Source organism: Brachycentrus maculatus, unplaced genomic scaffold, assembly GCF_059751285.1.
Source record: "Brachycentrus maculatus isolate JH-2025_06_01 unplaced genomic scaffold, ASM5975128v1 h1tg000363l, whole genome shotgun sequence".
NCBI lineage: Eukaryota > Metazoa > Arthropoda > Insecta > Trichoptera > Brachycentridae > Brachycentrus > Brachycentrus maculatus.
Window position 1 is genome coordinate 261042 of NW_028281112.1, and position 16761 is coordinate 277802.

At 40.5% G+C, this 16761-nt stretch overlaps 1 protein-coding gene across 1 annotated transcript; it reads right to left on the minus strand.

The window, feature by feature from the left end:
- Positions 1-35: 35 nt before the first annotated feature.
- On the minus strand, positions 36-16761 carry LOC148303543 (uncharacterized). The gene is made up of 6 exons (XM_088269785.1): positions 16617-16761; positions 7466-9531; positions 6841-6952; positions 5008-5251; positions 2974-3120; positions 36-2359 (listed from the first exon to the last, which is right to left on the minus strand). Exons 1-6 carry the CDS (start codon positions 16638-16640, stop codon positions 183-185), a joined length of 4770 nt encoding a protein of 1589 aa, XP_088125911.1. The 5' UTR covers positions 16641-16761; the 3' UTR covers positions 36-182.

Below are 16761 nucleotides of genomic sequence, written 5' to 3' on the forward strand. Positions count from 1 at the left end.
CGTAACGCGTTACGTTACGACCAAATGCTCCGGTCAGTCTCCACCTTAATACTATAACATGATTCTCTACATTTCTAATATCTCAATTCATTTCTTCCCGATGTATTTCAATCGCTCCCGGGTCAGACAATCTTCTCCCGTCTTCTTCGTCTCTCTTTGGCCTGGCGCTTATCAGATCCGGCTCAGTTCTGGTACAGGGACAGGTACGACAGGACCGAAGGCGGCTGCACCCCGCCACCCTTGCTGATCAGCTCCAGGTCCCGCTCGATGCTGCCCAGCGAATACCGGCGGCTCCGCACCGCGCCCCGCGGCCGGCCTGACGAGGAGGAGGGCAGACTCGGCGACGCGGAGCTCCTCTTCGGGAAGTCGGGGCCTGCGAAGTTCCTCAGGATGCTCGTGGCCACCGGGACGTTCGAACCGGGACTGGGAATCGAAACTGCAACATTTGACATTGTTGTATCTTCCATCGTTACGGATTGACCAAGACTACAAGCCGGCTTATTGTACCCTCTGACAAAGGGAACAATTTTCTGAGATTGCAACGGTGAATTCAAGTTCGAATCCCATTCTACTGAATGCGACGCTTCTCCCCGCGCGCTAATCTTACACGGACTATTGTGCAGTTTCCTGACCTCGTTCGCCGACAGCTTCAGTTTGATCTTCGGCGTCTTCATCTTGGATCTCTTTCTCTTGACGCCTACTGAGGAGTTTGTAACCTTGACCGGGGAGTCTTCTAGGTGGAATTGGTAATCCGGGCTCGGCGTTTGATAAGAGATGTCTGTAGACTGTCCGGTGCACTCCGTCAGGTCCACGATATCGCAGGGTTCCGCCGCTTCTATCGGCTCTTCATCCGGCCCAAGAAAGATGTCTTTGACCGATCGACTGATCATCCTACTGATGACAACCTTAGGCTGTATGTACTTGTCCCTTGCGATCTCTCCAAGCGTGCTAGCGAAGAACATGTTCTGGAAGTGGATGTGGATGATGCTGTCCTTGTCTCCCCATGACGAACCCAGCTTTTTGGCCTCTGGCTTGGGGTCGGCTTTGGCGGCGGGTTTACTGTCGGTTGCGGCAAGTTTAGGGACGACATTTTCGTCGTTAATCGCACTTGCTGCAATTCTTTTAGGAGCGCCGCTTTTTCTGATAGTCTTTGCGACTTTTTTGATCTTCTTAGTGTCGACCTTAGAGCCGCCGTCAGCCTGTGGACTTGCGTAGACGCTGTCTCCAGTCTGTTCTTCGTTCCGGTCCAAACTCTCCACCAATCTCGGTGGTTTCACATCCTCCTCTTTCTTCGGGCTGTCGTTCTTGTTGGAGCTGACTTCCCTCAGGACTCTCTCCGCGGGCGGGCTGACAGAGCTGTCCGGCAGCTGTATGTGTCCGCCCAGCGTGATGATGCCTATGGTCCCCTGGTATTCCGGAAACTCCAGCTTGACGGGCTTGGTCTTGGTTCTTTTCCTGACCGGAACTTTTGCTTTCGGCCCATTCTTTTTGACAACTCTCCCCGGCTGAATCGCCGGTGTCTTTCTGCTCCCGTTGACCTCTTGCAGCGTCGCAACCTTCGTCATACCGTCGACCGCCTTCCTGAACTCTTCGTCCGTGACCTTCTTGATGGCGTTGCTGGGTTTTTTTGCACTCCTGTTATCTTTTTTGATGGTTGCCGCTTGTTTAGCCAGTTTCGCCCCTTTTTTTGGCGGCTTTGCCTTTTTTTTGGGTGGTTTTTCTTCTATCTTCGTTTCTCTAATGGGTTTCGGTGTGGCTTTTGGATTTTCAACATCATTTACGGTTGCTTTTTCCTCTGCCTTCGCTTGTCTAACGGGTTTCAGTGTGGCTTTATGTGTTTCTACATCATTCTTGGCTGCTTTTTCTTCTACCTTGGCTTGTCTAACTGGTTTCGGTGTGGCTTTATGTGTTTCTACATCATTCTTGGCTGCTTTTTCTTCTACCTTCGCTTGTCTACTTGATTTCAGTGTGGCTTTTAGGATCTCCGCGTCATCTTTGGATGCTTTTTCTTGCCTAGCCGGTGCATTACACATTCTCCCTTGCCTGGCAGGCTTGGGTGTGTCGATAGGGCACTCTTCAACCTTCTCATTGGAGTTAGGAGGGGCGAACACGATCTTGAGATTACAGGGGGTGACCTTCTTGACGGGCAGGCCCATGACCTGGTCCCCGATGGCGATGTCCTTGGCCAGGGCGGGCTCCGGGGGCCCCGGCCGCCGCCGGGCGGGCTCCGGGGGTCCTGCCTTCCGCCGCGCGGGCGGGCGGCCTCTCCTGCGAGGTGTCGCGGCCCGGTTCATGGCCCTGCGGAGCATGTCCACGCACTGCCACGCCGTGTCGCCCGACACCCCCAGCCCAGCTTGGTCTGGAACAAGCACAGATACATAAACTGACTGACTGACTAACCACGGGAATAGATTGTCCCGAAATCATGATCCATGTCAGTCACGCACGCGGTACCAACAAGTATAGCATATTTATTATAACTGCAGACAGTTGGTTGAATTCCATATTGAATCGTTGGGTAATATATCCAAAATAAAACAAGGTTTGTTGGATTGAATTCTCCATTAATTATGTATATGTTAATACGTGACGCGTTTCGTCTTCTTAGGACATTATCAAACACAAATCAAGAGTCTTCTTAGGACATTATCAAACACTCTTGATTTGTGTTTGATAATGTCCTAAGAAGACGAAACGCGTCACGCATTAACATATACATAAATAAATGTAGAATTCAATCCAAAAAACCTTGTTTTATTTTGGATATATGGTATTACCCAACAAGTATAGCATATTTTTTTGTGACATTTCAACATGGATGAAGAAGAATATGTAAGTTAGGGCATTTACGGGGCTTACGACTGTCATAGGATAGTTTAACCTTTACCAGTCCAATGCCGAATCTAATTCGACATTGATTCAGGACGGCAGGATGTGCTACCAAGCTAGATGAGTATGGGATACTCGACTCACCGGCGCAGGCGTCCTGGGCCATGGCGAGGGCGGTCTTCCCGGAGACCCGGTGCCTCTTGGCCAGCACCTTGGCGGGGGTGAACTCCAGCAGCAGCTTGAGCTGCTCAGCCCAGCAGTTCTGCGCGCAGTACATAAGCGCCGTGTAACCTGCCCGGGCGACAAAAACCACATTAGAGACCTGTGCCGTCGCGCCCGCAGCGGCTGAGGCGCGCTCGCTAAATGAGCACTAATTATTTATTTAAACTTCATGTAAGTAGAAAGAGGAGCAGAGGAAGACAGAGAAAAGCATGGCGCGATCAGGTATGCCAAATACTTGAAAGTGGTCAGGTTAGGAGTCGTAACAATCGGCGGGTATGTATGAGGAGATGCATGAACGTGGAAGAGGCGAAGAATGTTTGCAAAGACAGAGTGGTGTGGCGTTCTATTCTCTCTGCCTACCCCTGCGGAGAAGCGGCGTAATGGTTAGTTAGTTAGTTAGTTAAACTTCATGTTTTTCATTCAAACCCTTATCCGCACCCCAATGATGCATAGGGCACTGCATCATATAAACGCAGTGTTATCTCGATCGTTAACACATGAAGGAAAGGTGATCAGCCCTCCGCTTCCGGTACCAGTCCAAGGTAATATTGAACAAATATAAAAGTGAAAAAATCACTTATATTTATTTGACCCCCCCCTGGGAATCGAACCCGGGACCTCCAGTACGGTAGCCGAGCGTGCTGACCATTACGCTACGGAGGCGGACGGAAATAAACTTCATGTACAGAAAAGAAATAAGTACATTGGCGGGCTTATTGCTAAAAAGCAATATCTTCCAACCAACTAAAAACATAGTCTAGTGATATTTGTCAAAACGTTTGATACCGTATATAGCTGTTTGCAATCAGAGGGTAGATAGTACTTGAACATTTAAAAAAAACATAAATTACAAAATATGATAATAAGGAGGGCAATGGAAGAAGGGAGTTTAGGGAAGGAGGTAGAGGGAGGAGGTTTGATGGACAGTTAGGATCCTGATGATAGATAGTAATGTCTCGGACGTTTCTTGAAAGTTATTAGAAAAGGTGCGTTTGTTTACGCGGAGAGGTAATTCATTCCATAGTCTGGCCGCTTGGACAGAGAAGGAATTACTGAAGAATGATGTGTTATGACGAGGAATGGAAAGTGTCCTTTCTTGGGAAGAATCAAGTGATAGACCATGTTCTGAGAGGTATATAAAATTTTGAGAGATTGCAATCAGAGGGTAGATAGTACTTGAACATTTAAAATCAAATTAAAAATTGACTCTTGACAGATATGCTCCTTAGGGCCTTGATTTCTGACACTCTTAGTGCGTTTTTTTGTTACTGCGGTGTCCGCTTTGCATTGGATCCCATATATCATGACGGGTCGCACAAAAGTTTCGATTAAAAATATATATCAAGCCACTTATTGAACTTTTTACTGTGCAACAGATCTTTTTAGGTAAAACCTGAATGTTTTTTCACCATTTGAAAAATATTTAGTATATTAAAAAAATAATTAAACAATACGTTTTCTTCAAAATGCAAAAACAACACTTTCTGCCCTGTAGCGGGTAAATGTTATATTAAAAATACCCGCTTTTGCTGGGGTATAGAACATTTTCTGGGCATTCAGAAAACATGCACAACTGAAAATTGACGATTTTTGATATATGACATTGTTAAAGGTAAAGCCACTTATTGAATATTTTACTGTGCAAAAGATATTTTTAGGTAAAACTTGAATGTTTTTTCTCCATTTGAAAAATATTAAGTATATTAAAAAAAATAATAAAACAATACTTTTGCAAAATGCAAAATTCTTCCCCGTAGCGGGTAAATGTTAAGTTAAAAATATGCCGCTTTTGCTCGGATATAGTACATTTTCTGGGCATTCAGAAAACATGCACAACTGAAAATTGACGATCTTCGATGTATGACGTTGTTTGAGTGAGTGGAGTGAGCGATATGTTTGTATGAATTGGTGTTGACACAGAATGACAGAAGACTCTGTATGTAAGGCCCGGCCCACCTTGCAGGTCCGTCTGGCGGCAGGCCAGCTCGAGCAGGTCGGGGCGCGCGGCCTGCAGCGCGGGCAGCAGCGGCGCGGCGGGCGGCGCGGGCGCGGCGCCCGGGCGGGGCGCGCGCGGGCGCACGGCCAGCAGCAGCGGCGGCCGGCCGCGCCCGTCGGCCGTGCGCACGCTGGCGCCCTGCAGCAGCAGCTCGCGCAGGATGGGGGCGCCGCAGCCTCGCAGGAGCGCCAGGTGCAGAGCCGTCTGGAACATGCAAACATCATTCATCAATTATAAGCATAGAAAACATTCATCAAATATGAAGCTTGACAAGAAATTGGTTTCAACCTGTAAAACTAACTAACTAACCATCACGCCGCTTCCCCGCAGGGGTAGGCAGAGAGAATCGAACGCCACACCACTCTGTCTTTGCAAACATTCTTCGCCTCTTCTACATTCATGCATCTCCTCATATATACCCGACGATTATTACGACTCCTGACCCGGCCGCTTTCAAGTATTTGACATACCTGATTATGCCAGGTTTTCCTCGGTCTTCCTCTGCTTCTTTTTCCAACTGCATTCACCTCATAAATTTGTTTGACCGTTCTTTCCTCACTCATACGTTCCACATGTCCAAACCATCTCAACACACCTTTCTTAATTTTATCGATAATACCGATAATATCGATAATAATAGACCGTTTGTTTTAACCTTTATTTGCCTAAAATTAACAAAGGTGAAGAAGAATATGGAAATCTGGGTATAGATTATGTTTATAGGTTTTACAACCTATCATTAAGTACTTTGAGTGATAACTTTATACAAGCGTAACATCATTTACGTGTGTCAAGCTTAACAAGAAATTGGTTTCAACCTTTATTTGTCTAATATTATCAAAGGTGAAGAAGAATATGAAAGTCTGGGTATATATTATATTTACAGGGTTTACAATCTATCATGAAGTACTTTGATTGATAACTTTAAACATATGTAACATCATTTGCGTGTTTCAAGCTTAACAAGAAATTGGTTTCAACCTTTATTTGTCTAATATTATCAAAGGTGAAGAAGAATGTGAAAGTCTGGGTATATATTATATTTACAGGGTTTACAACCTATCATTAAGTACTTTGAGTGATAACTTTATACAAGTGTAACATCATTAACGTGTTTCAAGCTTAACAAGAAATTGGTTTTAACCTTTATTTGTCTAATATTATCAAAGGTGAAGAAGGATATGAAAGTCTGGGTATATATTATATTTACAGGGTTTACAACCTATCATTAAGTACTTTGAGTGACACCTTTATACAAGTGTAACATCATTTGCGTGTTTCAAGCTTAACAAGAAATTGGTTTCAACTTTTAATTGCCTAATATTAACATAGGTGAAGAAGAATATGGAAATCTAGGCATTTAAGGGGCTGACGACCGTCATAGGCTGGTTTAAGTGATCACTTTACACACGTGTAACATTCACCAATTCTACCCTTAAAGTCAATTTGAGAAAAATGCGTTTGTCTATGGACCTCAAAAAATATTGACGTTTCAGTTTACGAATATGGAATTTAGATTATTCGATATTTCAAGGTTGTAGTAGAAAATAAATGTAACGAAAAATACTACATCTTTAAAAAATTAACTTTTTTAGTCAGTTTGAGAAAAATTATTGTCTAATTTTGTTTAGCCTCCCACCAGTCTGATGATGTGCGTAACGACGAAACCCGGTCACTGGTCAAATAAAATAAAAGTGGGAAAGGCTATATAGTTGCTGTTGTAATACATAGAATGAAGAGAATGAAATAATATGGCGTTCTATCTTCCGGTTTTTAATGGTTGGGTAACTTACATAGCCGTCGGGATGCGACCTCTGGTCCACTGAGTGTCCTAGGCTGCGCAAGGCTCCGGCGCAGTGACGCACTGCTTCCACATCTTGCAGCAGAACGGCCCTGTGTATCTCCCTGCGAGAAGGCAACACCATTTACAAAATGAAATCAGTATCAATTATACCATTCAATCGTTTAGAATTTACACTCTCATTCGAGACGAGGTCCCTAAAAGAACAACTGGAGTTCAGTCTTAAAAAGGACCACTGGGGTGTGGCCTTAAATAGAGTGCGGTCTTAAAAAGGACCACTAGAGTGTAGACTTAAAGAGAATGCGATCTTAAAAAGGGTCACTAGAATGCAGCCTTTGATTGTTTTCTTTTTCAAATCTTTATCTGCACCCCATGGCGCATAGGGCACTGTATCATCTCGTACATAAAGTCATTAATTAACAAATTTAAGCAAAAAAAACATGATTGATGAGGCGTCTAGCGTTCACTATTATTAGAAATCAGATTCCTTTGAAGCCTTGCATTTCTATGCTTTCTAATATAAAAGACATTACACATCCCTGTTTTACACCTTTAAAAGTGTTAAACTAAAATGAGAATGATGCGCTTAACCAAATTCATATAAAGTAGTCACTTACAGTAATCCGTTGGAGTCATATTCGAGGACCTTGCTTAGATCTGGCGTTCGCAATTTCACAGGAGACAGGTTGACGTCATTGAGGACAGCTTCTCGTTCGGAGTCCGATTCAACATTGTCCGTCACGATTTTGATCCTCTTTACGCCGGGACATGGGGAATCGAAGGATTGATTCAGCTTCGGTGACGAAATCTGATCTCGGGCTTGTGGACTGTGACTGGTAACGGGTGACGTTTTAGCCGCCTTGTTCCGAGCCTTGGAGAAGATCGTGGGAGGTTTCTGGACCAAAGTTGGCAGTTTGTTGGTCTGCGTGCACCGCGTCACTATTTGCTTCGCGCTCATCACCGACGCAGGCGTCTGCGTGAATATGGTGCGTCTCTTCCGGAACACCAGGGTCTGGCTGGACGTTGACTGCGTCTGTGGTTCGTGCGACGAATCGTTGTCTCTGGTTGTCTGCGTGTGCGTCGAACGATACTCCTTGCTGTTCGAGAAGAAGGCGGCGAGGGCGTGCGACTTGGTCTCCAGGTCTCGGATGCCGCACAGCGCCGAGAGGAGGATGCTGTAATTACTCGGGCCAATGAGGCTCTTTAGAGTATCAGCGGTGCTGACCGACTCTGTCAAATCGTACATTTCTATCAAGTCCTTGTCGTCTTCTTCGTAAATCTCTATTTCGTTCGCTTTAGGCGGGACCACCACTACATCCTCTTCGCTGTCTGATCTAGCTTGAGCCTTCGCTGTCGGAGAAACTAATCTATCTTGTAAAATAGACCCACAAGGCGTAAAATTTCCGTTTATCGAATTAGACAGCTCGTTCGAAGTACGCGATGCTCCGGAGGTGACCGTTTGCCTGTTCACGGACACGGAGTCCATGTTTGAGAGCAGCACCAAGATGTTGGCCGCTTCTGTTGACTCCATATTGGAGTGAGACGACTCCGGTGTCGCGTTTTCCGTCCGGGGGGAGAAAATGTGCCGCCTTTTCGCATCGGGCGATGTGAAATTCGTCGCGTACACGTTCTTTGTCGTCAGCGCTTCCGGCGACATCATGATCTTTCTCGACGGATCGACCGTCTCAACGAACGGCTTGCTCGGCCACGCGCCAGCGCCGGAAGAGCCTATAAACGACTTCTGCGGGCCGTTTTTCTGATCTTTTTTCGCAGAGGCTGAGGTCTCGGAGCAGTCGGCCGGCTGAGAAGTTGACGGGGTGTTAAGAGACGGCAGCTTCATGTCGGGATGGCCGTGGGTTATTATGTTGTAGTGCGCTAGCTGGTTGCGCACGACCGCGATTCCCAGCGTTTTCGGGGTGGGTTCAGCCCGGCTGGCCGCCTCTGTCGGCTCGACGTACACGCACTTTTTGGGCGGAGAATGGTTCCGCTGCGCAGTCACCAGTTTCTTCGGCGACTTGTTCAACTGCGCATCACTGGGCGTCTGGCAATTGGACGTACCGGAAAACTTATTGATCGAGTTCTCTGGATACTGTATGCCTATATTAAGAGCATGTTTGCTGGCGCTTTGATAGTTATTACACGACGAAAAGTTGTTCTGTTCACTGGCAGGCGGTGTGCTCGCGTTAGAAGGATTGTGCTTCACGAAATCGTAATGAACGACCTGGTTCTTGACTACAGTGGGCCCATCCTTCGGCCAAGGCTTCGGCGACATCCACGTTATGTTGCTCAAATTCGGGAGGCTCGTCGAGCCTTTGGATTGGAGATTGTTAGCCCCTTTTGCAGAATTTTTTTGGGGGAAATTGATTTTGCTTTTGGATGGTAAGTTTACAGTCACTTTTGACGACGGATTGACAGTCACCTTTGAAGAGGCGATACCGCCTAACTTGGGAATGGGAACGGGATTGAGATGAAGAGGCTTTAGGGGCGAAACGCTCAAAGATACTACTTTGGCGGGTGCGTCGATCGAGCCCTTGGGAGGAACGTTGATAGACCCTTTTGGGCGATGTACGGCGGGCGGGTTGATTTTTCCAATTTCCTTGGCGACGTCTTTTGGCTGCACGATTTTGTAAACGATGGGTCGCTGTGGAGTTGACTGCGCTTGGATTGCTTTGGACTCCATTTTCTGAAACAAACATTTTTTTGATATTTCAACATACATCGACATCGTAGGAGGCAAACCCCTCTTAATAACATGCCACAAGTTCTTATTATTCGTGGGTTTACTGATAAAAAATGTTAACTCCCTGTTATTTAAAGTTTTTAGCCTGAATGAAATACCCATTATTAAACATAAAGTTTAAATTTACTTTTAAACCACATATATATGACATTTCAAACTACTTAGTTTACTTTGCCAGTTTGTAGAACGTTGAAAACTTTATAATATGCATCATCAAGTCAAAATTGCATATTTTCAAGTTAGCGTTTTTTGCCAGTACACCCACGATAATATAAACAGTAATATTTCAATTTCATGCAATTTTTGCAGGCCTAAGCGGCCCGTTATTAAAAACAAGTATCAACTTGCGATACAAAGGGTTCTAACCCAGAAATTATCGAGAGACCAAACGAAGGTTGAAACCAATTTCTCGTTAAGCTTGAAACACGTTAATGATCTTCCGATACAGTTGAATTTGAATTTCAAACCGGGAGAGTATAATGAATTTTGATAAAATAAATTATTATAGTTGACAATTTTGCATAAATAAATGGCAAAAGTCAGATTGAAAAATACCTTTTTCCGAATTCATTCTGTATATTCATCTCTAACTGCCATTTTGTAGTTAGTAACTCTTTGTACAGATACCAAATACAGGTTGAAACCAATTTCTTGTTAATGTTGAAACAAATTAATTATCTTTCGTCATAAAATTCGTATTTTAAACCGGGAAAAGGTAATAAAAAAAAAATAAAAAAAAAAACAAATTATTATAGTCGATAATTTTGAGAAACTATAATTAACAGTGCAAGAATGAAGAGTACACATTTGCAAATCTATCTGTATATTCACATTTAAACAGCCATTTTGCAGTTAGTAACTTTTCTAGAGGCGAAATACAGGTTGAAACCAATTTCTTGTTAAGGTTGTAACACATTGATAATCTTTCGACGTGATTGAATTCGAATTTAATACCGGGAAAATGTAAAAAAAAAATTAAACAAAAAATTTTAGTTCACAATTTTGCAAAACATGCTAGAATTAAGAATATACACAATGCTAGAATTGAGAATAAACATTTCCAAATCCATATGCATATTCACATTCAAACAGTCATTTTTCAGTTAGTAACTTTTTTAAAGGCCAAATACAGATTGAAACCAATTTCTTGTTGAGGTTGAAACACATTGATAATCTTTCGACACAATTTAATTCGAATTTCAAACCGGGATAAAGTAATAAAAATAAACATAACATATTACTAAAGTACTTTTTTTGAACAGAGACTAAATTATGGTTAAAACTAATAACTTGTTCAGACTGTAGTCACAAATAAGTAAACGAAAAATTTCCGTGAATAAAGCCAACTTACTAACAAACAATCACGCCACTTCTCCGCAGGGTAGGCAAAGATAATAAAACGCCACATCAATCTGTCTTTAACGAACAATCTTCGCTCCTCTCACATCCATGCATCTCTTCATACATACTATTTCCTAGTAATACAGTGTTTAACGCATTTGAGTGATTTGGTCCCATACCGGGTCAGGCTTACATAAAAATAAGACGGATTTATTTAAATAACCGAATCGATTACTGGAATAGGTGCCAGAGAGAGGACATAATTCATTTATTTGACGACGACGATGATGATGGATCAACCGAACGCAGTGCCCTATGCACCACAGGGTTCATGCCATTAAATAGTGACAGTTCTGATTTGATGCGGAGCATAAGTGAAACAAGTCACTTTATCAATTAAATTATATTTGTAAAAATGAGAGTCAACTTTTATTTTTATTTTTAAAAGATTGTTCGAATTTTAGTTGTAAGAATAAACTTTAAAAAACTTTGTAGTGAAATAGTTTTAATTTATATAGCATTTAATTGAGAAGAATCTTGTGCAGAATACGAAAGAATTAATTTATGTTTGTTAAATTAGCCGTTAGAGACGAAAAACTGAAAACTTCGTACGAAAAACCAAGATAGAATAATAAATAGCCTTAATAGGACCTGTATACAGGAAGACTGAAAATAGCAAGCTTATCAGTCGCATCTCGTGAAAACGGGATATCCATCTTATTGCATTGCTATGATCGCCTGGTGAAACTTTACATAATAATAGCCATACATTCACGAGTACAATATAGAAACATGTCAACGGTTATAGACAATCGTAACCAACGGGAGAATGTGATCTATGGATTCACCACAGACAAATTAAGTTCCTTCGTCATAGCCGTAGAAAAATATCGAATACACGATGCGTCATCTGCGAAGCGAGTGTTTCTATGGACTTCAAAATATTGACGTTTCACGATGCGAATATGAAAATTAGTTATTCAGTATTTCAAGGTTGCAAAAGAAAAAATATATTTTTTAATAGTAAAAATTTGAAAAATGAATTTCGTTCAGTCAATTTGAGAAAAGGCACCATCACGCCGCTTCCCCGCAGGGGTAGGCAGAGAGAATAGAACGCCACACCAATCTGTTTTTGTCAACAATCCTAGACTTTTCACATTCACGCATATCTTCATACATACCCTCCGATTATTTCGACTGCTGACCTGGCCACTTTCAAGTGATTGAAATGTTTGATCATTTCAAGTTATATTCGGTCTTCCTTTGCTTCTATTAACAGCCACATTCGCTTCATAAAAAGACATTAGAAAAAAATCAATTTCTAGTTGACGAATATGATACCACTACCAGAATTTGACAAATAACTTTTTAATAAAGGTTATGCTAAAATTATTTATCGCTATCTCCCTTGTCAGAAGCTCTTCCTTCCCCCAATGGTATACAGAGCGCTACACCGAATCGATGCAGCGTCAACATGACCGCCAATTAATTGAAATGCAAGGGTATTTCCTTTATTATTCAATTTGAGCTTGAAAACTTGGCATGATGAGTTTTTCAAATTCAACATGAAAGTGGTCACGTCAGAAGTCGTAACGATAGGCGGGTATGTGTGAGGACATGCATGAATGTGGAAGAGGCGAAATTTTTGGCAAAGACAGATTGAATAGATTTATATTATCCACTGACACTTCGTGATGGAATTGCATTTTTAATTTATTATTAAAAGCTTTATTATTAAATGCTAAAAATATTGGTTTTAATCTAATAATAAATTAAAGACAGATTGGTGTGGCGTTCCATTCTCTCTGCCTACCCCTGCGGCAAGCGGCGTGATAGTTTAAGAAAGGTAACTGGATCTGAATGGGATTTTTCAGTCTTATATTTATTTAATATGACCCTGGACTGGTACCTGAAGCGGAAGGCTGATCACCTTTCCTTCGTGTATCTAACGATCAAGGGCACTGCTTCTACAAGATGCAGTGCCCTGTGCACCATTGAGTACAGATAAGGATTAGACGAAAAATGAGAACTAGGTCTAAGCTGATAATCGTTGTTGACGGTATAAACACAACCTCAACCAGATGCAAATAATATCTTTTGATACCTATTTTTAATAATGGGCCCCTTAGCCTCACAGAAATGGCATGAAATTAAGGTATTTTTGTAAATAATAAAAACACAAATATTTCTCTCTATATTTTTGCATTTTCCTTCCCTATCATTACTATTCTACCTGCAGATAAGTCTCTAAAAGTAAAGGCTAGTCGAGTTATTCCTTTTAAAAAAGTTTATATTTGACTGATTTCAAATCGAAACGACAAACATACTCTATCAGTATGTTGGGCGTTCTAGAGGGGAAAACTGACAGTTATTCAATAGTTTATTTTAAATTACCTAACGTCCAAGTGACTCTGAAATCTAGCTACGGCTTATGCAACACCTCTTATCATGGCCCTACTCAGGCTTCAACTTTTTAAGTTTCAAGCCTACGCCTACTCGTGAGTGGATATACTCTTTATGTTTGAAGTGACTATAATTTCATGTAATTCATAAGTGACAATTCTAGGCAAAAACACTCGCTTATTCAATAGTTACTAATCTTGTCAATGTAGCAGCTGAAACCTCAAAAGTCCTAAGTAAAAAATATTAATAATCAAGTTCAGTGCATCGACGAATCGAGGGGTACATCCACGTAACATCTATGGTCACACGAATGATTTTGTATTATCTATGATCTGGTACCGCGTACAACCCCAAACCCAGATCTTGATACATATGCTCATTATTGGCACAAAAACATTATATTATTGAGCAATTGCTACTTATAATAGATACTAATTTGCAATTGCAAATCATATAAAAGATACTAATCACTCATTTCACTCTCATAAATTAAAATTATTACACCTTGTTCCATATAAAGGCCAAATTATGAATTATCTTGAAAATTTAGAAATACAAAAAAACCTGAATTCTAATAATAATTTATTAAATAATATATTGTTTCAAAATTCTTCGCCATTGCTTTCCATTTTTCCATTGTTTTCAAACTCCGTTCCTTGACTAACCCCTTCCCCTTACTTTCCCCTCTCCTTATTTATAGAACAATTTTATATTTTATATTTTAGTTATTATACAGACCTGAATGATGGAAGTTTAACTTCTGAAACATGTAGTCTATAATAAAACTCAAGTGGTAAAAAACGAAGTGTTTTCTTTAATCATTGCTACTTATTAGCATGCTCAAAATAGACAGTCGTTTCATTTTTAAGCATGTTACATGTGCGCGGGTGGGAGGGGTGTGCTTTGAGCTCGTCTGATTGGGTATGCTTATGAGCATGCTAGTATCGATGTATGCAAACGAGCATGCTTATCTAAAGCAAATGTATACAGCTAGAGGGCATGCTTGTCTTAAGCATGCTTAATTAGCAGCATGTGTACCTTGAGGCACAGTATTACAGGCAAGTCGTAAAATAAAACATAATATTTTTGTCTTAAAACAGCGTTTTTTCTTAAAAATATTTACTTGGTTTTCAAAAGAAAAGAGTTATTGAAAGGTTAAGAGCTTAAATTTATTTTTATTTTTATGTAAATGTTCTATAAACTATATCCAATATAAATTCTTTAAAAAAATCGAGCGTGGAAAGACGTGTTACCTCTACGGCGGTCAGCCGATGATAAAATTGTGTGTGGCGTTGTATCCCCTAAAAACTATTAATAGTCCAAAATGAAAATTTAAAATGTTTTTTGTCCATTTCTATAAAAATATACGTATTAAAAAATTAACTTAACGAAACTGTATGAAAAAAATAAACGTATCTTCGTCCTAATTATTTTTTAGAAACAGTAGCAGGTTATCACCGTCGCTTAGATCCTTTTTTTTAATTAGACTCATTTCAATATGCTGATTTCTAGTATAGAAAAAAATTCAAGGACAAAACGTAGACTTCCATTTAAATCGTATTGGAGGGAAGCCACAAACATACTATCAAAAATCCCTCAAAAATAGAGCCTCACAGCTCGGCTCCCCGCGGTCATTAGTCAGAGCGATAACATTGACTAAGCTATGCAATAACGCATTTACATCACTGCCCATTCTTGAAGAGTAATTGCCACGGACCCGAGAGCGAGATACACGGCGGTTGTAACATCTGATGGTAAATATACAATACCCAAACATAACCAAAGATTTATTTTGACCATAGAAGAAAGAATTTCTTTTGTGGTTAGAATATCTGTGGATTTGAAGTGGATCGGGTGTTGTGATTGTTGATAATATTATAAATACAAAAACAAAATAAAAGCAAATGATCAAATAAATGCGTCGAGACATCACATTGTCATGCATATACGATATATGTATATTTATATATATTGATTTTATTAAAGGCATACATATGCTCTAACTTACAAAAAAGTTTTGCAGTTTTAACACAGTACAGGTGTTAAAAACTTAAGCTAACGATGAAAATTAGTATCCATCAAAAATAATTAACGCGGCAAAATTTTTAACGTTACATAAAATAATAATAAAAATATATAGTTTTTTTATTGTTATGAAATTTGATTCAATTTTTTTCTTTTTATTTGTATTAATTTTTATTTGTATTAATTATTATTTTTATTTGTATTAATCTTGGTCACAACTGTCGTCAAGAAAAGGCGATTCAGTTGGCTTGGCCATGTACTCCGCATGCCTCCTGAGAGCCGCCATCAAGCTTGCCTCTTTTACAAGGCATCAGGTTCGCGCCGCCCAGGACGACCACTGCTGACAATTCGTCGGCAGTTCTCGTCAGAACTTCGGGACGCGGATCTGACTTGGGAGAATGCAAGGGAGCTGGCAGCCGACAGAAAAGCCTGGAGACAGTTTGTGGACTCCATATGCTCCACCTAGGGAGCGGATATGGTTATTATTATTATTATTTGTATTAAATGGTGCGTAGGGCACTGCATCTGGTTGATTCAGTGTTGTATTGAACGTAAATTACATTTATAATACGAAATCAATGTCAAACTTCTTTGAAATTATTGATGGATATGTAAACACTTCTTAAAGCGTTGATTTTTCAGTAAGATTTGAACCAAGCTTGCGTTGCGCTGCGTTGTTGTCAAACGCATTAATCATTGTACTAAATGGACAGTCGAGAAAAACGTATATGTAAAAATAAAAGCTTAAAAAACCCAGTTGAGTACAAAGAGAAGCTTCTCATATGAAATTGAAAATAAATCAAATTTATTGGAAGGAAGTTAGCGACCAATTTCTGGAAGGCTTCCTCCGAACTTTTAGACGCATCGATTTCAACATCGAAATTTTCTAAAATACAACTTAAATACGACATAAAATGGTTATTTAAAGAATTAAATACAATTAATCATCACTATTGTATAAACAAAAGACAATAAAATTATCAATTAGTGCATAATTATAGCGGAAAACGAAGAAATGCGTTCAGAATTTTGACCAGCCATTTAGACATTCGTTTAGATCCATTATTCTCACTATAAAAATAAGAAATACAAGAGGAATTGTATAATAATATACGTAGAATTTTCTTAAAATTCAATGCACGTTAAATTTGATACGTTTGTTATCAAATTGTTTGAAATTTCCACATGTCAATGATTGCCCGTGTCATCAAACCGTCATGTCACTCGATAAAAACGTTTGTAATTTCGTTAAAACTTACCCTCGATCCGTTTGAATTCCACATCAAAACATAAAATCACATCAAAACACGAAATCAAAAACGTTCCATTGGTAAATTACATAAAAAATCAATCTAATTCGGGATCGCTTACAAAATGGCGCACATACTGTAAAAATCAGAGAAG